General features: G+C 43.2%; 1 protein-coding gene across 2 annotated transcripts; it reads right to left on the bottom strand.

The window, feature by feature from the left end:
- Window positions 1-1,929: 1,929 nt before the first annotated feature.
- On the bottom strand, window positions 1,930-20,337 carry LOC124048747 (G-protein coupled receptor-associated protein LMBRD2B-like). Of its 2 annotated transcripts, none has more exons than XM_046369798.1 (18): window positions 20,179-20,337; window positions 10,158-10,365; window positions 9,889-10,004; window positions 9,110-9,208; window positions 8,721-8,888; window positions 8,309-8,519; window positions 6,735-6,809; window positions 6,435-6,548; window positions 6,108-6,291; window positions 4,581-4,762; window positions 4,308-4,441; window positions 3,903-4,008; window positions 3,714-3,811; window positions 3,407-3,510; window positions 3,244-3,290; window positions 3,024-3,138; window positions 2,660-2,786; window positions 1,930-2,391 (listed from the first exon to the last, which is right to left on the bottom strand). In XM_046369798.1, the coding sequence occupies exons 2-18, from the start codon at window positions 10,329-10,331 to the stop codon at window positions 2,328-2,330; spliced, it is 2,118 nt and encodes a 705-aa protein (XP_046225754.1). In that variant the 5' UTR covers window positions 10,332-10,365; window positions 20,179-20,337; the 3' UTR covers window positions 1,930-2,327. The 2 variants fall into 2 exon arrangements, with proteins under 2 accessions (XP_046225754.1, XP_046225755.1); XM_046369799.1 differs by lacking the exon at window positions 20,179-20,337 and adding an exon at window positions 19,579-19,601.
- Window positions 20,338-26,325: the final 5,988 nt, after the last annotated feature.

Genomic DNA, 26,325 nt, shown 5'->3' with positions numbered 1-26,325 from the left:
TCCATGTTGACACATTGTGCAGTCCTTCTTTTGGGAACCTGCCTTGAAAGATGTTTGGGAATGTACAGTATTTCAGAGATGTAAATGGCCTGTTGCTTTGCTGTACCTGCCAGCAAGACCTCTTGATCAATGTAAGGATAAATATTTAAAAAGTAAGACATTTCAAGGTCACTTGTTTTTGTTGATTGAGCCAAGTAATTAAAACCAAAATGGAATCATAATTGGGAAAATGTGCATTTGCCATTTTCGTAATGCAGCCGAATAAACACAAATAAAAACAATAAATGGCACAATGATACCCCAAAAAGACTTCAGTAGATTCTTTAACACCTACAATTCTAAATAGTTTACTAAATGTCCAGCGGTCAATGGTTAATGACACAATAATGCCAATTTTTTTTTTTAAACAGGCCTTTCAACAGAATTTAAACAAACAAATTCTCAAACACAAAAAGTTTAAGGTCATTCTGACATCAGGAATAGAAAAGAGAGTATACATAACAATACATAACAGCTGTATCAGTTGACCTCCAATTGCAACAACATCTCTAGCTTTATGGGCCGAATTCCAACTTGAGTTCCGATTTGCACTAATCTGACATCAATTCCCTTGCACAAATAATGCGAGTTAACACACATCTCAAGTTAGTATTCAGCTCTGTGGGCAGTATAAACACCATGCGTGTTAGCTCAGTATGGGCTGGATCACATAGATTATACAAGAAATAGAGGACTGTCTACTGTACACTTGGTTTCTATGGTAGCAGCTTCAGAAACAGTCCCAAGCAACTGTCCATCCTTCCATAAACCAGAACCATAAATCATAGAATTCTACAAGACTGACAAGTGACAACACAAGACTAATTCATTGAAACATTGATCATTTGTTCCACTATTTCTATTTTTCTGGCACAGTTAAATAAGTAGGTAGTTAGGAACTTTTAGGAGATAAATATAAACGCATTAAAAAAAGATGTGTGTGTGTGTATATATATATATATATATATATATATATATATACACATACATACATACATACACACTACCATTCAAAGGTTTGGGGTTACTTAGAAATGTGCTTTTCTTTAAAAAACAAGGACATTTTTTGGCCATTAAAATAACATCAAATTGATCAGAAATACAGTGTAGACATTGTCAATGTTGTAAATGACTAATGTAGCTGGAAACGGCAGATTTTTTTAATGGAATATCTACATAGGCGTACAGAGGCCCATTATCAGCAGCCATCACTCATGTGTTCCAATAGCACGTTGTGTCAGCTAATCCAAGTTTATCATTTTAAAATGGCTAATTGAACATTAGAAAACCCTTTTGCAATTATGTTAGCACAGCTGAACAACTGTTGTCCTGATTAAAGAAGCAATACAACTGGCCTTCTTTAGACAAGTTGAGTATCTGGAGCAGCAGCATTTGTGAGTTCAATTACAGGCTCAAAATGGCCAGAAACAAAGCTCGTTCTATTCTTGTTCTGAGAAATGAAGGCTATTCCACGTGCTAACATAATTGCAAAAGGGTTTTCTAATGTTCAATTAGCCATTTTAAAATGATAAACTTGGATTAGCTAACACAACGTGCCATTGGAACACAGGAGTGATGGCTGCTGATAATGGGCCTCTTGTACGCCTATGAGATATTCCAATAAAAATGTCGTTTCCAACTACAATAGTCATTAACAATGTCTACACTCCATTTCTGATCAATTTGATGTTATTTTAATGGACAAAGAAAAAGTGCTTTTCTTTCAAAAACAAGGCCATTTCTAAGTGACCCCAAACGTTTGAACGGTAGTGTATAAGTCTCCCCCTCCACAATATCCTTCATTAGTGTTAGTTACTTATCTTCTCAAAAAAAAACAATTCACTCAACCCGTCAACCAGATTTCTGATGGAAGACACATCCCAGTGGGTATCAAATGAACAGAGAACCTTTAATAGAAATTCATGCACATAAGTAACAAATGAAATAACAAAACGGATTAACAATGATAAGCCCAAATAGGGTACAGGTTCATGCATTCATGACATGATGCACACTGGCTGGCACTGGGAGGACATCTATCGGCCTAATGGGGAAGTGTATATTAACAGCCACTGGAGTGTTCTGACAGGCGACAAGCTATTGGAAACGAAGGGTAGCAGATACATCAGGCCAACAGTGTAGTGTGAGATAGAGGTCATGTGCTTGCTACATTCACAGAGGTTGAGAGAGCGTCTCTCCTTCGTATGGTCTTCCCTGAAAAGTGGAGGATGAAAATGAACGTGTGGTTCTAGCTTTCCTGTTCCGTCGACTTCCCCTCTCTACTTCTCTCAAACGTCATCAAAGATTCTGCTCCGTGACGAGGACATGGACAGGTACCTGCCTGGTACATGTCTGCAACATGGAGAGGCACAGTGAGCATATTGTATATGTTTAACAACACACACACACACACACACACACACACACACACACACACACACACACACACACACACACACACACACACACACACACACACACACACACACACACACACACACACGCACACGCACACACGCACACCTGTGTTATTTGCTTACAGGTCTGCTTACCACAGCAGAGCATAAAATTATACTAACACACTTAATTATATAAGAGTGGGCACTGGGGGACATATTACCTGGTGGACCCTGATTCAAGAGGGTCGTCTGAAAGGGTCTCTGCATTGAAGTCCAAAGGCTCTGCATCCTGGAGAAGTTCTATAGAGTCTCTCTCTGTTCCTCTGCCAGTCCGAGAGTACTTGGCCTCTGTTGGAGGAACGAAAACAGTCAATACCATTTCACTGCCTCCCGCAGTTCAATTCAGATACATGTTAGAAGGGATTTATAAAGAAGATGTGGTGTTGATATCCTCATAAGCCATGACTCTACAATAGGAAACGAACCAGTGATTGATTGTTTAACAAAGCAACGTGTAAAACCTAGCCAAACTGTAGAAAAACAAGCACAACGTAATGCAAGCAGGCTCGGCGACCATTCACTCACGTCTAGTGTTAGGGACAGTATCGGAGTAGTTGGTCTCTGTCATTTCTGCTGCTTCATTTCTAATCCTATTCCTGGCGGTGTCTTCCCGGGTGTTACCATAGCGCTCTTTCCACTCCTAGAACACAGGCCTGACGTTACCATCTGGATCTGTTTCTTTGCAAAACAATAACTACCAACGCACACAATAAAGGGCCATGGGAAATTAAAACTAGGCACTCGCCCTTCGTCGGTTCTCTCCATCCTCAATCCTTTGGAGCTTTCTTTTCTCTGTCAGAAACAGAGAAAGTACCGTTGTTCTTGTCGACAACCACACATACACAGAAAACCAAAGCCCCCCCCCCACCCCTCCCTGTCAAAAGGTTTCAATTCAAGTGGTGCCAAACCTCGCCGAATGAGCTCCTTGCCCTCATCAATCAGGTCAGAGGTCATTTCATTGTCTCCCACAAACTGCTGAAAGCCCAGGAGGTTCAGACAGCGGGTGCCCAGGCTAAAGGGTTCATACAGAAACTATGAGGGTCTATCATAAATCAATACTTGTTCTTGCACAGTATGCATGTGCGCTGATAGTCCTTCTGGGTCATTGGAGGAGTACTCCTTGTAGAACAGTAAGTTGATATCATCATGTATCCTAATATTATTGATCTACAAATGCAATTGAATTCCAAAATCTAAACAGCAGACTGGACTAACCTGAAGTAGGTAGCGATGCAGAGCAGCAATATGAGCATGGGGTAATAGATGTAGAAGCCATTAGCTATGAACGATAGGACCCTCATAGAACCCATGATCTGCAAAGGAGTGACATATCATCAACATGAGGAAGAGAACACATCAAGGAATATGTTCAATCACTGTCAGAAGGACGTGCTCGTGTCTTACAGAGGTGTAGGCCGTCTGCTCCTTCTGTTGGTGGGAGATCGCAGAGTCCATGTGGATCAGACCCAGGAAGTTCAGACACAGAGGAGGGGTCAGACGGCAGAACAGCCTAAAGAGCAACAAGAAGACATTAGACATTTAACATGAAATCATGTTACATACACATATACCAGGGGAAAAGTAAGGGATAGTATGGTCATTTTCAGTGTAGCTGTCCACATACAGTATAGCTCTGTGCACAAATGCACCAAAACCAGAAAAACACACACCACTTTCTGAATGTCAATTTCCTCCATTTCTACCTTATACTGTCTATGATTTCCAGAGAGGTTCTCTCTCTTTGATACTTAGCCATCCAATCAGACCCAAATTCCTCCTCTCACTGCTCTCTACCGCCCAGTCACTTACATGCCACTGAACTGCAGGCTGTAGGCGTCAGTCTGGTGGTGGGAGGCCAGGTAGTAGTAGTTGAACACTCTGATCCGGAACACAGTGGAGTAAACACAGGTGCACAGGAAGAAGATGGTGATGAAGCACGCCATCTAGTGGACAAAACAATAACCATGTGAGAAGACCGACAAGCTCCAACTGAATTATGAATACACAACAGGATGTTGATACTATCAGCTACTGGTGTACTACTGTACTAATTGGTGTAACTGCTTTCCGTTGGCGTCTCACCTCAATGTACAAGTAGTTGTAGTCTCTCTCAGCGAGCTGGATGAAGACAGCGAAGAGAGAGAGGACGGGTCGGGTGCTGAAGAAGGTGCACTCAGACCACACCACGGCCACAGAAAACAGAGACAACACCACAGCCAGCAGCCGGTAGAACCAATGTTTCAGCAGGCACTCCCAGTACCACTCTGGAGAAGAACAAACACACAAGGATCTTAAGACGTTCAGAAACATCCCAAATGAGAAGCGGAATGGAAGACTAGACAGGGTAAGACCCATTAGGGAGCCCTGCACCCAACACTGCGAAGAGCATACTGTAGGTGAGTGAACAGTCAGTCAGTTGTAAAGTTGATCCAGAGGGTATGGACATATTCAATCTCTCCCTATCCCAGTCTGCTGTCCCCACATGCTTCAAGATGTCCACCACTGCTCCTGTACCCAAGAAAGCAAAAGGTAACTGAACTAAATGGCCCCGTAGCACTCACTTCTGTCATCATGAAGTGCTTTGAGAGACTAGTAAAAGATCATATCACCTACCTGCCACCCTAGACCCACTTCAATTTGCTTACCACCCCAATAGATCCACAGACGATGCAATCGCCATCGTACTGCGCTGCCCTATCCCATCTGGACAAGAGGAATACCTATGTAAGAATGCTGTTCATCGCCTCCAGCTTGGTCATCAAGTTTGCGGCCGACACGGCAGTGGTGGGACCGCAGTGGAGAATGCGGAGGGCTTCAAGTTCCTCGGCATAAACATCACTGACACTGAGGCGGTCAGTGTGGTTAAGGGGGTGCAGCAGAGCCTCTTTAACCTCAGGAGGCTGAGGAGATTTTGCTTGGCGCCTAAAACCCTTACAAACTTTTGCAGATGCACAGTTGAGTGCGCCCTGTCGGGCTGTGTCGCCGCCTGATGCAGCGCGGCTGCGGGGCTCTCCAGAGGGTGGGTGTTGTCTGCCCAGCGCATCACCGGGGGCGGGCTGTCTGCTCTCCAGGACACCTGCAGCACCGATGTCACAGGAGGGCCAAGGGGATCGTCGGGGATGGCAGCCACCCGGGCCACTACCTGTTTACCCCGGGGGTGGAGGGGGCAGTAAAGGTGCATTGAAGCTAGAACCCGAGAGACTGAGGGACAGGGGCCAGCAGACTGTTGAATGGCCATCGCTGGCACATTGAAGGCTGCTGCCCTATATACATAGACTTTAAAATCGCTGGCCGCTTTAATAGTGGAACACTGGTCACTGATGATGTTTACATATTTTGCATTGCTCATCTCATATGTGTATGCCGTGTTCTTTCCTGTTCCTGTTCTGCTGTATCTCGGTCTGTGCTGCTCCGACATTGCTCGTCCAAATATTTGTATATTCTTGGATCCATTCCTTTACTTTAAATTTGAGTGTGTTGTGAAATTGTTGGATATTACTTGTTAGATATTAATGCACTGTTAGAGCGAGAAACACAAGCACTTCGCTACACCCGCAATAACATCTGCTAAACAAGTGTACGTGACCAATGCAATTTGATGTGACCCACCTACGGTAGGAGTGTAAAAGTATCGGCTGAGCCAGCTAGTTGGTTCTGTGGAGGGGAAGCTGCGGACAAACTGGTGGGCTGAGCTGGTCTCATTCTTGGCCACGTCCTCCAGGTGCATAGCCTGCTGCAGGAGGATCCGCCACTGGACACGGGTCCGGTTGTGTCTCTGCACTGCGTAAATTACCTGACCATTCACAAAAATAACCACATCAGTCTGATTTAACCACAATTGAATATAATATAGCTACTGGATATATCAGTACAATAAAGTAAACACAATGAAATACTTAAGTGAAAATAGCCTTCTAATATACTTCTTCATTTTACTTGTTTGTGAAGCTTCACCAGGCTCTTCTCACTGGGATAGGTGTTCTGTTTGTCATCAAAGTCCTCATAGTCATCCATGTTTCTGCCCATCTTCTCCTGGTAGTCCACAGGGCACTAAGGGAGACAACTCGTGTGTTAGGATTAACAACAGGCGCCCGTCTTTCTCAGGCCACGTCACATTCCTCACTTGTTTAATCCTCACGTTAAGCACACGGAGCGGAGATTGTGTTGGGGCTCCATCTATTCTTCACGAAGAATGTGCCAATTGTTTCTTTCCTCATGAAGCTCCTTTAATCTTACCTTTCTAAGAACAGTATCGATGTACTTCCTCAGTGGGTGGTTGTACTTGATGGATTCTTGGACCTTTCGCACTTCCTAAAACAGATCCACAAAAAAACACAAAAAAACGGACATCAATTAACTCTAGGGAAGCCGAGAGCGTCATGTTGACTCAAAACAAAATTTACTTTTTTTAATTACTCTGCCATTTTTTAAGTCATGCCATGTCCCCACATGTCCTTGACTTTCCTAAATAAGTCTATAAAATCAAACATAAATGAGATAAGCAGTTTCAAGAGGACACCGCGAGTCATTCACTGGCAGTCAGCCTGCGTAGCTGATGGCCCATCGAAACTACACCTAACAAATAAATTCACACATAGAATAAGACAGTTAGCCTAAAAACGAGATTAAATTGACAATAGTCTGATGGGTGAGAATATTATAAATTGTATATGAAGAATCTGATGCAATATACTTCAACTGTTCTGCCTGCGGATATGGAACCCTGACCTGTTCACCGGATGTGCTACCTTGTCCCGGACCTGCTGTTTTACGACTCTCTCTCTACCGCACCTGCTGTCTCTAACTCTGAATGATTGGCTATGAAAAGCCAACTGACATTTACTCCTGAGGTGCTGACCTGTTGCACCCTCTACAACCACTGTGATAATTATTATTTGACCATGCTGGTCATCTATGAACGTTTGAACATCTTGGCCATGTTCTGTTATAATCTCCACCCGGCACAGCCAGAAGAGGACTGGCCACCCCTCATAGCCTGGTTCCTCTCTAGGTTTCTTCCTCGGTTCCAGCCTTTCTAGGGAGTTTTTCCTAGCCACCGTGCTTCTCCTTCTTCTTTGCTTGCCGTTTGGGTTTTTAAGATGGGTTTCTGTACAGCACTTTGTGTCATCGGCTGATGTAAAAAGGGCTTTATAAATACATTTGATTGATTGATGCACAGCGGGGCTTGGAATTGACACAGAGGCAGGTAAACAGAGCGCCAAAAAGTGACTTTTTCAAATTATGTCTATATAGTATCAGAAAGAGCATTCTGTAGTTTCCAAATTACCTATCATTGCCCTTGAGCTCTATAAAAAAATATATATTACTTTTTGGGAGAATTACCAAGATTCCATGCGCTCCCCACGTGAACTCGCAATACTCACAGTAATATATTTAAATTCAAAATGCTATTCTGTTCTTTTTCAATGCTTTTATTCAAAATTCAAAATGTTCCTTAAGACCAGCTTGTAATGAATGAATGATATTTGTGGTGATGTTTATTTAAATGTTTTTTAACACAAATTGTGGCGTTTGTTTTTTCCTTTGTATGGTCTACAGTTGAAAATGCTAGTGTTCTTTGAAATTCTTTCGTATTCTAATGTTATAAACACAACCAAATGATATTTTTTGCGATAGCATACTGTATATAAGATGTATTTATTAGACTGTTAGAATGTTGACGTTCAAAAGAAGGGGGGGGTCAAACAAGGCCAGGCTTTTCTAGTGTTCAACACGATTTAACTCAGTTTCTAAGAAACAGAGCACACTAAACTTTCCATTTCATAGTGAGAGCAGGAAGTATTCCCTACCTCCATGACATCCTCTAGGTTCTCCTGTGCATCAGCCTTCTCCGTCATCAGCTTGGCTGCCTTGAAGTAGGTCTTGATGAGCAGGTGTCCCCGCCGCGAGGCGTTCCAATAGGAGCGCGGAATCTCCACCAGGCCGTAACCCAGCAACAGCACCAGCAGGAACAGACCCCAGGTGTTGGCTGCAGTGATGCCTATTGTCTGCAGCTCATACCTGAGAGAAGCAGGGAGACAGACCAAACCAGATTTACGCGAGACGAAGACAAACATGGTTCCTCCTAATTACCCTTCCATGTTTGCACAGAGTTGTGTAGAATACAAATGAGGTGAATTACGGAATATTAAACTTTATTTTGTGTGTAGTCAACAGCACACTTTCCAAACCACAAATGTGTCCATGTTGCTGTGCACTCACCAGGAGAGGTGCCACTGAGGATGAACGGCCACGTAGATAAGCAGTGAGCCGAAGATGAGCAGGTACGTTCCGTAATAAATGGCATTCTCTATCAGTGCAGTCTTTATTTTCCCAGTGATGGAAAAGCCCCCTGAGCGTGCATAAGACTGCATGAAGGGCAGCAGCAGCCTGCAAGAACATAAACATCTGGAGTAAGGCAGGTGTACTAGAATATGTGAATTAAGAGAACATCTCTATAGGGACAGATGTGGGTGATTGGCTTAGTGGAGAAAGACTGTCAGTCAAACTAAATTAACTCGGGCAGACAATTCCTGTCCCAAGTCCTTGTCAGTCGAGTGTTTCCAGTACAAGTACATACAACACCATGCAAATTCTGCTCTAAACCTCACCAGGTGAGACACTGAGAGGTCCAGTAAACAACTCTCCAGAACACAGGCATGATTCCATCTGGAATGTAGCTCCATGGCTTGTTGCACACCTTTAGAACACTGTCAAGGAAAACACAACGTGTTAATATGTAAGCAAACGTGGGGAAATAAAGCTTACGCTATACTGATTATACACAGAGTTAGTTATACACCAAGTTAATGTTTTGTACACTCAGTGTATACTGTGCTCGTGTGCTGGTGACCTATTTAAGATGAATCAAAACATTGAAACTGGAGCAAAGTACACGAACATTGATCTTCATATTTAAACCATGGAACTCCAATGTTTGCCTTGTATAAACTATTAGGGTAACATGTCAGACTGGGAAAAAAACACATTACATAACGATGAGCAAAACTAAAAAGGACCCGATGTACTCAACATTTCATGGTAGGAAGAGGCTGGACTTTTATAAGTGAAATTAGATTACATCTAGCTGTTGCAAATAAGTGTGTGTGACAACAGATATACAAAACCTTTCTTGTAAATCTGATTTAGACGAGCCTCTGCAAAACCTCTCTGGTTTGAGAAGACAGCTGAAATACAGTGTCATGTTTGAAATTACAGCAGTGGTTACTGCTTTCTGGCTGGGCCCCTCGTCCCTGGTCTTTGGTAACCAGGGTATGCTGGCATTTTGTTCAACCAAATCCTTACCTTTGACCTATCATGTCATTACCCTGAATGCTGAACCAAATCCTATTACACATGAACATTTGATGATACCCTTAGGCACTCTAACCTTTTAGTGGCAGTGGCCATAGTCGAGTTTCCTGCTGTTTGATTGGATAGCAGTGGGATCACAGGGAGTACGGCGGGATGTTCCTCATGATCAATCTTACACTGCTTGTAGATTGTCTGAAAGGTCAAACACACAGGAAGACATCAGAGAGGTACGCAAACAGAGACACCAAAGTTAATGGTCACCATTTTGATCCAGGTTTTTTGTCAAAGGGAATGGATAAGATGAGGCTTCAGTGTGTGGTGAATGTGTTCAATAATAGTACTAACCGTGCTGATGTCTAGAGGAAGAATGAAGACGATGAGGAAACACAGGTACCAGGCCAGCAAGGTGCCAAACAGCACCATCCTCTGCTGCTTACGGAAGTCTGCATAGCGATGCAGCAGGAACAGAGCCAGGAAGAACACCACCACTATCTCAATGCCCAGCGCAGCCCCACTCATCCTGCCTCTCTTACCGCTCTCTCAACGGCAGTCACTGAAAAGAGAGAAAGTTTTAGAATCAATCCCTAGAAGTTATATAGACTAGAGGCTGTGAAAGAGAAATGCCATATTCACTAGCTAATATAATAATAATTCCTTTAAAATGTGCTTTCAGGGTTCTTCCCGGATTCTTTTAATGAGGTGGTGCTGCTGCGTATAGCCGGGGGGGGGGGGGGGGCGGTCTGTAACCACCATTTCCTGCAATCCAGAGCAAACAATTGCCTTATATGATAACATATGTTACCAGTCCACAAGGTGGCCCAGCACCTCGCTAACATTCCTTTGGAGAAAACGCTGGCTTTTCTTACACCCAAGGCACTAAAGGAATTCATCCAAAATAAAATTCTAATAATAAAACTTGTCCAAAACACAGAACATAGTAAGCAGACATCAATCAACGCTATATACAGGTGTTGTCAGATCCAGTGGACAGTAGAACAGAATTAACGGAGGTCCTTGATAGCTTTTCTGAACAGCTCAGTCTTGAGCTGAGCCTTAAATGAGGCCAGAGACTCTGCAGCCCTGACAGTGACTAGAAGTCTGTTCCACAGCCGTGTCACCCATAGTTTTTAGTCTGCTGTGGGGCTGCTGAAGGGAGATAGACCTGGAGGAGTGAAGGTGTGTGTGGGGCAGGAGGGTAGAATGAGGAGTGAGGACAGGCAGATTCTTGGGTACAGAGTTACTCTCTTGTCAGTCACTGAGAGTAACTAAACTAGCCCATGTGGGCTAACATGTTTTAGATTGGTAAGTTAGGCTAGCGGCCAGATAATTCAACTTGTAGTAATGGAATTGCTGGAATTACCGACCGGGGGGCCCCCATTGATTTTCTTAGCAAACATTTTCTCCACCATCTGGCAAAATGAGTAGAATTGCATGAAATTAACTCTAAAACTTCTCTCTGTTGTCAAGAGGGGGGCCATTAAATAGTTTTGCCTGGAAGATGGGGGAGGTGAGCTCTTAAAGACAAATGGAAGGGATCCAGTAGGTTGTGAGTGGCCAGATGGTGTTGATGAGCGTACTCAGGAAGGGCTCCAGTAGGTTGTGAGTGGCCAGATGGTGTTGATGAGCGTACTCAGGAAGGGCTCCAGTAGGTTGTGAGTGGCCAGATGGTGTTGATGAGCGTACTCAGGAAGGGCTCCAGTAGGTTGTGAGTGGCCAGATGGTGTTGATGAGCGTACTCAGGAAGGGCTCCAGTAGGTTGTGAGTGGCCAGATGGTGTTGATGAGCGTACTCAGGAAGGGCTGGTTGGAGATAGGCCTGTAGTTCTGGATGTCGTCATGGTCAGATCCTAATAAAATGGGGATCTTAAGAAAAAAATTAACATCCAGCCTTTTTAAGTACGGATTTGACTGAGGCGAGACACATCCAGTGATGAGGGATTGTTGATGATAGCTTTCTTAGTAATAGTATTTATTCCTCAATGAAGGAGAAGCAAGAGAGAAATATAGAGATTGTAAAAATAAAATAAAAAAACTTTCAGTTTCACTTAGCTATCAAATACAGGTAGCTAGTTTAGCCAACTGAAACACCCTGCTCAAACAGAGCAATGCTATATTAGCTAGCTGGCTATGACCATCCAACACAACACTGGAACTCTTCTAAGTCAAGGTAAGCTTTTGGTATTACTAATTTATTGCCACCGGGGCCCGCCGGTATAACTGCTTACTGATTGTACACTAATGTTACTGCATGATTGCAGCAGGTTTACTAACAAGTTAGTTCTATTAGCTATGCTGACTATGGCGTTACTTTAGCTAATATGGTGACAATGATGTAGGCTGTGTGTAGAGCTTGGAAAGGTTTTTTGCCTGGTCACCTACAGCTGATGTGTTGTGCATTGAAGTCCACAAGTGAAGGGACAAGGTGAGAGGAGGAGAGCTCATAAAATGAATACTATGTGGTTGCTATGAACGAAGTTCACTTTCAAAAAAAATATTAAACGGAAGCAATCGGGGATAAACATACCTGAATGTGTCCAATAGAAACGCTCGTTTGCAACGGTTGGACTAATGATTACACCCTATATCAGCTAGATGCTGGCAAGTGTGCAAGGCAGTATTTAATGTCACTGTCGCCTCAAATTTGTCTCTCGGCCTGTGTGCACCTACGTTGTAAACTTTCATTCATAGGCTGGGTTTTAGCAACCTCATGATGGTTATATATAGTTATAGCTGTGTACATTCCCCCTCAAGCAAACACCAAGACAGCCCTCAAGGAACTTCACTGGACTCGTATTACTCCAGTGCTAGCCTCTCTACACTGGCTTCCTGTTAAGGCAAGGGCTGAATTCAAGGTTTTACTGCTAACCTACAAAGCATTACATGTGCTTGCTCCAACCAGTCTTTCCGATTTGGGCTTGCCGTACATACCTAGACGTACGCTACGGTAACAAGACGCAGGCCTCCTTACTGTCCCTAGAATTTCGAAGCAAACAGCTGGAGGAAGGGCTTTCTCCTATAGAGCTTCATTTTTATGGAATGGTCTGCCTACCCATGTGAGAGACGCAAACTCTGTCTCAACCTTTAAGTCTTTATTGAAGATTCACCTCTTCAGTAGGTCCTATGATTGAGTGAAGTCTGACCCCCTCTCTCTCTCTCTCTCTCTCAGAGGACCTGAGCCCTAGGACCATGCCTCAGGACTACCTGGCCTGATGACTCCTTGCTGTCCCCAGTCCACCTGGCCGTGCTGCTGCTCCAGTTTCAACTGTTCTGCCTGCAGACCTTGCTACCTGTCCCAGACCTTCTGTTTTCAACTCTCTAGAGACAGCAGGAACAGTAGAGATACCCTGAATGATTGGCTATGAAAAGCCAAATGACATTTACTCCTGAGGTGTTGACCTGTTGCACCCTCTACAACCACTGTGATGATTATTATTTGACCCTGCTGGACATTTATGAACATCTTGGCCATGTTCTGGTATAATCTCCACCTGGAACAGCCAGAAGAGGACTGGCCACCCCAGTCCTCTTCTGCCTGGTTCCTCTCTAGGTTTCTTCCTAGGTTCCTGCCTTTCTAGGGAGATTTTCCTGGCCACCGTGCTTCTACACCTGCATTGCTTGCCGTTTGGGGTTTTAGGCTGGGTTTCTGTACAGCACTTTGTGACATCAGCTAATGTAAGACGGGCTTGATACATACATTTGATTGATTGACTATGTATACTGGAAACTATATATCCGGAGGCTGCATTTATCGTAGCTGGGGATTTTAATAAAGCAAATTTGAGAACAAGGCTACCTAAATTCTATCAGCATATTAATTGCACGACGTGCAGGGATAATACTCGACCATTGCTACTCTAACTTCTGCGATGCATACAAAGCCCTCCCCCACCCTTCCTTCGGCAAATCCGACCACAACGTCATCTTGCTCGTACCGTCTTATAGGCAGAAACTCAAACAGGATGTACCAGTGGCGAGAACCATTCAATGCTGGTCTGACCAATCGGAAGCCACGCTTCAAGATTGTTTTGATCACGCGGACCGGAATATGTTCCGGTCATCCTCAGAGAGCAACATAGACCTATACGCTGACTCTGTGAGTGAGTTTATAAAGATGTTGTACCCATCATGACTATTAAAACCTGCCCTTACCAGAAACCGTGGATGGGTGACAGCATTCGTGCAAAACTGAAAGCGCAATCCACCACATTTAACCATGGAAAGAGGTCTGGAAATACAGCTGCATATAAACAGTGTAGTTATTCCCTCCGTAAGGCAATCGAACAAGTGAAATGCCGGTACAGAGACAAGGTGGAGTCGCAATTCAACGACTCAGACACGAGACATACAGTGCCTTGCGAAAGTATATAAACAGTGTAGTTATTCCCTCCGTAAGGCAATCGAACAAGTGAAATGCCGGTACAGAGACAAGGTGGAGTCGCAATTCAACGACTCAGACACGAGACATACAGTGCCTTGCGAAAGTATTCGGCCCCCTTGAACTTTGCGACCTTTTGCCACATTTCAGGCTTCAAACATAAAGATGTTGCTGTTCACAAATGCTCTCCATCCAACCTCACTGAGCTCGAGCTGTTTTGCAAGGAGGAATGGGAAAAAATGTCAGTCTCTCGATGTGCAAAACTGATAGAGACATACCCCAAGTGACTTACAGCTGTAATCGCAGCAAAAGGTGGCGCTACAAAGTATTAACTTAAGGGGGCTGAATAATTTTGCACGCCCAATTTTTCAGTTTTTGATTTGTTAAAAAAAGTTTGAAATATCCAATAAATGTCGTTCCACTTCATGATTGTGTCCCACTTGTTGTTGATTCTTCATAAAACAATACAGTTTTATATCTTTATGTTTGAAGCCTGAAATGTGGCAAAAGGTCGCAAAGTTCAAGGGGGCCGAATACTTTCGCAAGGCACTGTATGTGGCAGGGTATACAGGAAATCACGGACTACAAAAAGAGCCTGTTTCATGGACACCGACGTCATGCTTCCAGACAAACTAAACACTTTCATTGCCCGCTTTGAGGATAATACAGTGCCACCATTGCGGCTCGCTAACATTGAATGCTGAGCTGTAGTCAACACCATAGTACCCTCCAAGCTCATCATCAAGCTGGAGGCCCTGGGTCTCAACCCCACCCTGTGCAATTGGGTCCTGGACTTTGACGGGCCGCCCCCAGGTGGTGAAGGTAGGAAACAACATCTCCACTTCGCTGACCCTCAACACTGGGGCCCCACATGGGTGAGTGCTCAGCCCTCTCCTGTAGTCCCTGTTCACCCACGACTGCGTGGCCATGCACGCCTCCAACTCAATCATCAAGTTTGCAGACAACACAACAGTAGTGGGCTTGATTACCAACAACGACACAGCCTACAGGAACGAGGTGAGGGCACTCGGAGTGTGGTGTCAGGAAAACAAACTCTCACTCAACGTCAACAAAACAAAGGAGATGATCGTGGACTTCAGGAAACAGCAGAGGGAGCACCCCCTATCCACATCGAAGGGACAACAGTGGGAATACGAAGGTGGAAAGTTAAGTTCCTCGGCGTACACATCACAGACAAACTGAAATGGTCCACCCACACAGACAGTATGATGAAGAAGGCGCAACAGCGCCTCTTCAACCTCAGGAGGCTGAAGAAATTTGGCTTGTCACCCAAAACCCTGACAGGACGCACAATCGAAAGCAACCTGTCGGGCTGTATCACAGCCTGGTACAACAACTGCACCGCCCTCAACCGCAAGGCTCTCCAGAGGGTGGTGTGGTCTGCACAACGCATCACCGGGGGCAAACTACCTGCCCTCCAGGACATCTACAGCACCTGATGTCATTGGAAGGCCAAAAGATCATCAAGGACAACAACCACCCAAGCCACTGCCTGTTCACCCCGCTACCATCCAGAAGGCGAGGTCAGTACAAGTACATCAAAGCTGGGACTGAGAGATTGAAAAACATCTTCTATCTCAAGGCCATCAGACTGCTAAACAGCCATCATTAACTCAGAGAGGCTGCTGCCTACATTGAGACCCAATCACTGGACACTTAAATAAATGGATCACTAATAACTTTAAATAATGCCACTTTAATAATGTTTACAGTGGCAAGAAAAAGTATGTGAACCCTTTGGAATTACCTGGATTTCTGCATAAAATTTGATCTGATCTTCAGTCACTACAATGGACAATGGATATTGAATACATCATTTAAACATTCACAGTGTAGGTTGGAAAAAGTATATGAGCCCCTAGGCTAATGACTTCTCCAAAACGAATTGGAGTCAGCTAACCTGGACTCCAATCAATGAGATTGTTTTTATAGGGCAAGGCATCTCCAAACTCAAATCTTGAGTTTTCTATTCACAAGAAGCATTGCCTGATGTGAACCATGCCTCAAACAAAAAAAGATCTCAGAAGACCTAAGATTAATATTTGTCGACTTGCATAAGGCTGGAAAGGGTAACAAAAGTATCTCTAAAAGCCTTGATGTTCATCAGTCCACGGTAAGAAAAATGGAATAAATGGAGAAAGTTAAGTGCTGTTTCTACTCTCCCTAGGAGTGACTGTCCTGCAAAGATGACTGTAAGAGCACAGCGCAGAATGCTCAATGAGGTTAAAAAGAATCCTAGAGTGTCAGCTAAAGACTTACAGAAATCTCTGGAATATGCTAACATCTCTTGACGAGTCTACAATATGTTAAACACTAAACAAGAATTGTGTTCATGGGAGGACACCATGGAAGAAGCCACTGCTGTCGCAAAAGAGCACCTGATGTTCCACAGCGCTACTGCCAAAAATTCTGTGGACAGATGAAACTAAGTTGTTTGGAAGGAACACACAACAATATGTGTGGAGAAAAAAAAAGGCACACCACACCAACATCAAAACCTCATCCCAACTGTAAAATATGGTGGAGGGAACATCATGGTTTGGGGCTGCTTTGCTACCTCAGAGCCTGGACAGCTTGCTATCAGATGGAAAAATGAATTCCCAAGTTTATCAAGACATTCTGGAAGAGACTGTAAGGCTATCTGTCTGTTATATATATACAATTACAACAATACTGAATGACCACTTATTTTAACTTAATATAATACATCAATAAAATCAATTTAGCCTCAAGTAAATAATGAAACATGTTCAATTTTGTTTAAATAATGCCGTTTGAAACGCTATTAGTGCGCGCTAACTAGCTAGCCATTTCACTTCGGTTACACCAGCCTCATCTCGGGAGTTGATAGGCTTGAAGTCATAAACAGCGCAATGCTTGACGCACAAGGAGGAGCAGCTGGCAAAACGCAGGAAAGTGCTGTTTGAATGAATGTTTACGCGCCTGCTTCTGACTACCACCGCTCAGTCAAATACTTGTATGCTCAGTCAGATTATATGCAACGCAGAACACGCTAGATAATATCTAGAAATATCATCAACCATGTGTAGTTAACTAGTGATTATGATTGATTGTTTTTTATAAGATAAGTTTAATGCTAGCTAGCAACTTACCTTGGCTTACTGCATTTGCGTAAATGGCAGGCAGTCTCCTTGTGGAGTGCAACGAGAGAGAGGCAGGTCGTTATTGCGTCGGACTAGTTAACTGTACGGTTGCAAGATTGGATCCCCCGAGCTGACAAGGTGTAAATCTGTCTTTCTGCCCCTGAACAAGGCAGTTAAACCACCATTCCTAGGCCATCATTGAAAATAAGAATGTGTTCTTAACTGACTTGCCTAGTTAAATAAAAGGTATTAAAAATAAGAATAAATCAATAAAAAAATATGTAAAAACAAATTGGCAAATCGGCGCCCAAAAATACCGATTTCCGATTGTTATGGAAACTTGAAATCGCCCCTAATTAAACGGCCATTCCGATTAATCGGTCGACCTCTACTACGGAATGCTTTCTACACCTTGTAGACTGCATGCCCCGAGGAATTGAGGATGTTCTGAGGGCGGGCAACTGAATATTAGGAAGTTGTTCCTCATGTTTAGTATACTCGGTGTATAGCATATGTTCAGTTTGAGAAGGAGAGCGCTAACATGAAGTGGAGGATCAGAGCTAAACTTACAAAGCTTGCTACTGCTATAATTCATTTTATTAAAAACAATGTTTTTTTGCACATGATGTATTTATCAGAGTTATTGACCTCACAATAAGCCAGATTTGAGTAACTTACATTGTGGTGCTGAAACGTGAAGCAGCAGCCGCGCGTCACAATCAATCACTAACGGACAGCAGGCTAATTTGAGTAGGCATAATTCATTTAAACCGTCTTCATTTTAATTAGACTTTGCTAACAACAAGAGGTCTTTGTGTTGGAGCCTATATCTTTCTATTATGAGGTAGGCCTACCTGTTTGACAGACTATATTAGACTATCGTCTGCTATATCCATAGATGTGTCGGTCAGTTCCTCCACCCACCATGCACTCTTTAAATGCCCTACCTCCATATCAGGGCTGTTAAGTTAAAACCAAGACTCAAATTGAGAAAGTATGCCATAGGACTACCTTAAATTAAAGAAAATGGCAAAAGGCATAGGCCTACCCCTTGTTAGTTTAAATTTTGAAAAAAATAAAATGGATCCGTTTTAATAAAGTAATCCATAACAGCGCTTTGGTCCGCAATGATTTATGCTAGAAACAAGCTGTAAAATACCCGGGAAAGAAGTGACTCCGATGCATAAAGTGATGTCTTTTTTTTCATTTCTTTAACATTGAGAGGCTGAACTACAACCTTCTATAACAGAAAAGACAACAAATAAAATTTGCTTGGGAAGTAATCTAATTCCGTCACTATCAATTGATTAAGCTATTCAATTTCTGTACAATAGAAGATGTTTAAACCCAGCCAGCTTTTAGCGAAACACTTGTGACCTCGTGAAGCAACAGAAGAGTAGCCTGCAGTTAAAGCTTACATTTTTCTGCGTTGGTAGACCCAACTTTTGAAAGTACCAGGCTCAGATTCCTAATGATGTCTCAGATTTTTATTTTTGTAATTTTTATCCCCTTTTTCCTGATTACGATCTTATCTCATCGCTGCAACCCCAACGGGCTCGGGAGAGGCGAAGGTAGAATAATGCGACCTCCGAAACTTGACCCACCAAACCGCGCTTCTTAAATAACCGCTCGCTTAACCCGGAAGCCAGCTCCACCAATGTGTCGGAGGGAACATTGTTCGACTGACGACCGAAGTCAGCCTGCAGGCACCAGGCCCGCCACAAGTAGTCCCTAGAGCTCAGTGAACCAAGTAAAGTCCTCCACGGCCAAACCCTCCCCTAACCTGGACGACGCTGGGCCAATTGTGCGCCGCCTTATGGGACTCCTATGGGATCGAACCCCAGGCTGTAGTGACGCCGCAACACTGATCTGCAATAGGACATTTTTTCTCTGACCTACAAATATAATGATAGATTCATGCAATGTTTTACTATAAAGGATATGTTTCCACCCATACTGTGGTCTGCGAACCCACAACCTTCTGGCCAGCAGCCCAGTGAACCATCAAAATCCATGTAATGCTTACAGACACCGTTTCTAATGATGCATTTCTAAGGAGACATGTTTTCTGCTATCCAATTTGTTTTAATTATTATTTGGGGTATATATAGGGGAAGGTCACTTTCAAGCATTCAGGGAGGGTTTAGGTAAAATATAGACAGGGCCATCCATTTAAATTTCTGAAGAGGTCCGATTTTCTCCATGGAACCCTTATTATAAATAAGTCACTCCCTAATCGCTAGAAAAATGTAAAGGCATAGGCCTACCCCTTGTTAGCTTAAAATGTTGAAGAAAATAAAACCGATCCGTTTTAATAAAGTAATCCATAACAGCGCTTGGAACAGCGCCCGTGCATGGAAACATAAAATCCCTCAAATGAGCAGAGAGCGCCGCCTTGCTTGCTAACTAGCTAATTCTACACATTGGCCGTGTTCGAGAGCATCAAAACCGTGATGTATGATGGGTAAATTGTGACTGACTGACTGACCTACAAATAATATCGAGTAGTTATTTAGGATGCAAGGTGATGTGTAGATCAGAGTCAGTCTCGAACTGACTTAAAGTCGGCTGCAATGTCGAACGTGCCCAACGTCTTAGCTGGTATGTCAGCTCACATTACAATTCAATAACAAAACAAACAAAGATGCTTCCACACTTGTTTAACAAAAATCTAAAATCCAACATGTCAAACCTAATTAACATCAACGCTTCAATTGTCTTGTTTATTTATCGCATTTTGGGCCGCGATGAAATATTAATAGCGAACGATCTGTCAAAAATACTCAATTATAGCTAGCATTAGCTAACCTCGACTCGCGAACAAACGGTCTTTGTAGCTAACTACATACGCTAAAATAGTTTCTTACCTTCGTTTTTGTTTCGAATATACGGTTAGAATTATAGCCAAAATCCCAGCTATGATCATGTAAAATACAACCACTGTGTACCATGTAAGAAATAGCGTCACATCCTTGGTTCTTCCTGGTCTGCGTTATGGCAGCTGAGGATGATGGGAAGTGTACGCGTTTCTAACATGTTTTGTCTCAAAGTACCTTTGAGCTAAAATACTATGGACTACATATACAGGAACCAATAATGAAGTCAGAGAGAGCCACGTCTTTCAAAATGACAACGCAAACAAAAATAAAAGTTGGAAAGAAGGAAACATTAAAATCACTCAAAATCAGTTTGACTATGTTCTTATTCCAGATCAGAATCACATTTATTCGGTTAATATATTTACACATACCCAGAATTTTTATTGGTGATATGGTGCTGCTAGCAGTATACAACATATAGAGACAGAAACAGAGAGGAATTTATACAGCTCTCTATGTTCACTTATCATTTTTGTATATAATGTATGTAAACTTTGTGTAAATTCCTCTGTCTGTTTCTGTCTCTATACATTGTCTGGGATGGCACAGTAGAGAGGAGCCTGGAGAGAAATGGGGGAGGGTGGAGTTGGTAGTAGATTGGGGGAGGAGGGGTAGTAACCTGAGAGTTGAGAGTCTTTTGTGATTCGAAACTGCAATAGAACTGGTTCATTTTTTTCAGCAGTAGGAGTCACCTGCTATATGAGGGCTTTGTGTTTGTAATTGGTGCACTTTTGAAGCCCTCTCCAGACAGATGAGCAATCGCTAGCGGAGAATCGTTGCTCCAGGCTGTCCTTGTACTGTCATTTGGCCTCCTTAAAGCAGCAATCGGGTGGCAGGTAGCCTAGTGATTAGAGCATTGGGTCAGTAACTGAAAGGTTCCTAGATTGAATCCCCGAGCTGACAAGATAAAAATCTGTTGTTCTGCCCCTGAACAAGGCAGTTGTTCCTAGGCCGTCATTGTTCCTAGGCAGTCATTGTAAATACGAATGTGTTCTTAACTGACTTGCCTAGTTAAATAAAGGTTAAATAAAAAATCAAATCAGCAGTTGAAACAATAACAAAGTGTGTTCCCCACCACTGTTATGGCGAAAAAAGCTGAGGGATGGGGCTCGAGAAATGTTTCAACTCTAAAATGTATAGAAAGAGCTATAATGCATAGTTGTAAACATGTTTGGAGATGATATTGTTTGTTTACATTTACTTTGTTTACAAACATTGGAGTAAAACAAGCATATATTTTGGGTTCTGATGTGTTACGACAGTTGAACTAAGCTCCACTAAGTTCTTCAAAAATCAATGGTTATATAGAATATATATATACAAAAGTATGTGGACACCCCTTCAAATGAGTGGATTTGACTATGTCAGCCACACCTGTTGCTGGCAGGTGTATAAAATTGAGCACACAGCCATGCAATCTCCATAGAAAACATTGGCATTAGAATGACACGTAATGAAGAACTCAGTCACTTTCAAAGTTACATCGTCATAGGATGCCACCTTTCCAACAAGTCTGTTCGTCACATTTCTGCCCTGCTAGAGCTACCCTGATCAACTGTAAGTGCTGTTATTGTGAAGTGGAAACATCTAGGAGCAACAACGGCTCAGATGGGAAGTGGTAGGCCACACAAGCTCACAGAACAGAACTGATGAGTGCTGAAGCGCGTAGCGCGTAAAAATCGTATGTCCTCAGTTGCAGCAAACTGCCACTGGAAGCAATATCAGCACAATAACTGTTCGTCAGGAGCCTCGGGAAATGGGTTTCCATGGCCGAGCAGCCGCACACAAGCCTAAGATAACTATGCACAATGCCAAGCGTTGGCTGGAGTGGTGTAAAGCTCGTCGCCATTGGACTCTAGAGCAGTGAAAACACGTTCTCTGGCGTGATGAACCACGCATCACTATCTGGCAGTCAGACAGACAAATCTGGGTTTGGCAGATTCAAGGAGAACGCCACCTGCTCGAATGCATAGTGCCAACTGTAAAGTTTGGTGGAGGAACAATTATGGTCTGGGGCTGTTTTTCATGGTTCGGGCTAGGCCCCTTCAGTTCCAGTGAAGGGAAATCTTAACGCTTCCTGTTTCCTCATGACAATGCCCCCGAAGTCCATACAGCAATGGTTTGTCGTGATCGGTGTGGAAGGACTTGACTGGCAGGCCGACTGAATTGGAAGGCAGACTGCCCGACCTTGTGGCTGAATGGAAGCAAGTCCCCTCAGCAATGTTCCAACATCTAGGGGAAAGCATTCCCAAAATCGTGTAGGCTGTTATAGCAGCAAAGACGGGACCAACTCTATATTAATGCACATGATTTTGGAATGAGATGTTTGACGAGCAGGTATCCAAATACTTCTGACCATGTAGTATATATATATACGGTACCCGTCAAAAGTTTAGACACATCAAGGGTTTTCTTTATTTTTACAATTTTCTACATTGTAGAATAATAGTGAAGACATCAAAACTATGAAAAAACATTTATGGAATCATGTAGTAACCAAAAACGTGTTAAACAAATATTTTAGATTCTTCAAAGTAGCCACCCTTTGCCTTGATGACAGCTTTGCATACTCCCAGCTTCACCTGGAATGCTTTTCCAACAAGCTTGAAAGAGTTCCCACATATGCTGAGCACTTGTTGGCTGCTTCTCGTTCACTCTGCGGTCCAAATCATCCCAAACCATCTCAATTGGGTTGAGGTTGGTTGATTGTAGTGGCCAGGCCATCTGATGAAGCACTCCATCACTCTCCTTCTTGGTCAAATATCCCTTACACAGACTGGAGGTGTGTTGTGAGACGCCGCACAAGTCCTCAACTGACAGCTTTATTAAATAGTACCCGCAAAACACCAGTCTCAACGTCAACAGTGAAGAGGCGACTCCGGGATGCTGGCCTTCTAGGCAGAGTTCCTCTGTCCAGTGTCTGTGTTATTTTGCCCATCTTAATATTTTATTTTTATTGGCCAGTCTGAGACATGGCTTTGTCTTTACAACTCTGCCTAGAATGCCAGAATCCCGGGGTCACCTCTTCAGTGTTGACATTGAGACTGGTGTTTTGCGGGTACTATTTAATGAAGCTGCCAGTTGAGGACTTGTGAGGTGTCTGTTTCTCAAACTAGACACTCTAATGCACTTGTACTCTTGCTTAGTTGTGCACCGGGGCCTCCCACTCCTCTTTCTATTCTGGTTAGTGCCAGTTTGCGCTGTTCTGTGAAGGAAATAGTACACAGCGGTGTACGAGATCTTCAGTTTCTTGGCAATTTCCAGCATGGAATAGCCTTCATTTCTCAAAACAAGAATAGATTGACGAGTTTCAGAAGAAAGTCGTTTGTTTCTGGCCATTTTGAGCCTGTAATCGAACCCACAAATGCTGATGCTGCAGATACTCAACTACTCTAAAGAAGGGCAGTTTTATTGCTTCTGTAAATCAGCACAACAGTTTTTAGCTCTACTTACATAATTAAAAAATGGTTTTCTAATAATCAATTAGCCTTTTAAAATTATAAACTTGGATTAGCTAACACAACATGCCATTGGAACACAGGAGTGATGGTTGCTGATAATGGGCCTCTGTATGCCTATGTAGATATTCCATAAAAAATCTGCCATTTCCAGCTACAATAGTCATTTAGAACATTATCAATGTCTACAACATGATCAATGTCTACTGTAGTTCTGATAAATGTGATAGTATTTTAATGGACAAAATATGTGCTTTTCTTTCAAAAACAAGGCCATTTCTAAGTAACCCCAAACTTTTGAACAGTTGCGTATATATATATATATTATTAACAGAGAAACCTTAAGCTTCTCATGTCACATGCATTTATTTAATGGGTTACTTTGGGATTTTGACAATGAGGCCCCTTAACGAATTCCCTAGAGTCAGATGAACTCGTGGATAACATTTTTTATGTCTCTGTTTCCAGTATGAAGGAAGTTAGAGGTAGTTTCACGAGCCAATGCTAACTAGTGTTAGCGCAATAACTGGAAGTCTATGGGTATCTACGCAATGACTGGAGGTCTATGAGTATCTGCTAGCATGCTTGTAGATACCCATAGACTTCCAGTCATTGCGCTAACGCTACATAGCATTGGCTCTGCCAACTACATCTAACTTCCTTAATTTTTTTTATTTTGGAAAAGTTTTATTATTACATTTCCTTTACAAGTCCTCGTCCTACCCTTCCCCATTTCCACCATTGTGCTCGTGTGTCAAAGAAGTCCTATAGCGTCTGTCACTGGCTGAACTGCTTCCTGTACTGACTAACTACTCTATCATTTTCTAAAGGGTAGCAGTTCAGTTTTCAGGGCCCTCTTCCCACACCCGAAGTTAGTGAAAAGGTGCACGTCAGCATTACGTGATCTGAGAAGAAAGCAGGGGTTATTCTAGCATCAGTTGGGGGACAGTCCCGGGTAAACAGATAGTCAATGCGAGAGGCTCTGGTGCCGTCACCACTGGTCCAGGTGAAGCCCTCCTCTCTTGGATGCAGGGTTTTAAAACAGTCAGTCAGTTTAAAATCCCTGCACAACCCTTGCAATAAAACACTTGACCTATCTACCTTCAAATCCTCTCCCGCCCCTCTCCTATCTGCTCTACTTAAAACACAGTTAAAATCTCCACCCACAACTAGAGGATCCCTCCCTAGCATGTGGGACTGCAGGTCTTCTAAAACTGTGCACCGGTCATGTTTATCGTTAAAACCATACACATTTAGCATGTTAAGATCCCTCTTCATAAAAGTGCAATTGGCTAAAGGAGAACACCCACCAACCACCACCGTGCTCCCCCTCACCACCACCTGTGGGGTCTTGATTAAAATGGCAACACCGTCATTTTTTGTTAAAATTGGAACCACTCCAAATGGAGGGCCCGTGCTGCCACTTATCCTGCCATTTACTGTAAGAGGACAAAAAGGGTAGTCCGCACTCCTGTAATAAAAACACATCTGAGTTAAACCTTTCTAAAAAGGATACAACCAACTGTGCCTGTGTCTCTGTTTTTACACTCCTTACATTAATAGTTGTAAGGAGTGAGTAAAAACAGTGCTAAAAGAAAAGAAGGCATTTTGAACAGTTAAAAGGGGTTACTTTCCAGGTACTTTCTCTCTCCCTCCGGGGTAAAAGGGATGGCAGGGAGAGGAGGCTAAAACAGGACTTAAAAAGGAGATTTGGTTGGGGGGGATGTTCTAGATTCTTCCTCCCCCCTGGGAGCTCTGTCATTCCAACAGGAATGACAGAATGACAGGAATGACAACGGGCTGTTCCTGGTAGTGAACATGGCCCCTGTTCTCTCCGAGGACTATGGTGGATGGGATGGCTTTCAATCACCATAGCCCCCCGAGATCCTCCCTCTGCTGGACAGTGACCCTCCAGGCCCCTTTCCAGATCCCATTGGGATCCTTCACCTGGACCAGGGGCCCCCTCACATTGCAGTACCTGCCCAGCCATACTGCAACGTCCTCCGGTTCTACAATTTCTTTGTACATAGGAATAATAACGGTTTTAATGCTATTATCCATCAGCTTGGTCACCTCAAACATTGCTGTCAGGGACCCCTGGGTGTTCAGGGTGTTCTGAAGTTTACCCCAGAACTCCCTCAGGAAGCTGACACAGGTAAAACTAAAATTGAAGCCTTAGGGGAGGGCTCCTGGAGATATCAGGAATCCTCTAGCTACAGAATGAAGCACCTTTGGGCTGCCCACACTGGGCAAAACTGGGTGCATTTCACAAGAGCAAAGGCGCATTTCACAAGAGAGCAGATTCAAATAATTTAATGTCTCCATAGCGAATTGCTCTATTCAGAAATAAATGTTTCTTTGTCTCCCAAACATGCCACCTCCCTCTCAGCATTAGATTGGTCCAGTCAGGTGAGGTTCTCACTAACTAGCACCATTTTGTCACACAAAATTATGAAATAGGCTGTTTGGCAGATTTATGGGCCACATGTCAATATTGATCCAGTAATTTATCAGCAGTCTGGTGAAGTTCAAAGAGGCCCAGGTTTGTGATAAGCCAAACATTTGCACTGGCAGTAGACTCTGAACTTGTCAGACTGTGAGCCTAAAATAGCCCCTCAGTAGCATGTCCCTTGGCTTTGGTGGGCTTGACGAAAGCAAAGGACAGGGATACATGGGT

The sequence above is a fragment of the Oncorhynchus gorbuscha genome, linkage group LG11 (assembly GCF_021184085.1).
Source record: "Oncorhynchus gorbuscha isolate QuinsamMale2020 ecotype Even-year linkage group LG11, OgorEven_v1.0, whole genome shotgun sequence".
Classification (NCBI taxonomy): Eukaryota; Metazoa; Chordata; class Actinopteri; order Salmoniformes; family Salmonidae; genus Oncorhynchus; species Oncorhynchus gorbuscha.
The sequence above is the reverse complement of the archived record's forward strand: the minus strand, read 5'-3'. Positions and strand labels throughout refer to the sequence as shown.

Excerpts from the sequence above, each read along its gene's own strand:
- LOC124048747 (XM_046369798.1), bottom strand. The coding sequence starts at position 10,331 with ATGAGTGGGGCTGCGCTGGGCATTGAGATAGTGGTGGTGTTCTTCCTG. Across the intron at positions 2,787-3,023 it reads TACTGTCCCTAACACTAGAC|AGGCCAAGTACTCTCGGACT; the intron begins GTGAGTGAATGG and ends TTCCTCCAACAG. Across the intron at positions 2,392-2,659 it reads CTTGAATCAGGGTCCACCAG|ACATGTACCAGGCAGGTACC; the intron begins GTAATATGTCCC and ends TCCATGTTGCAG.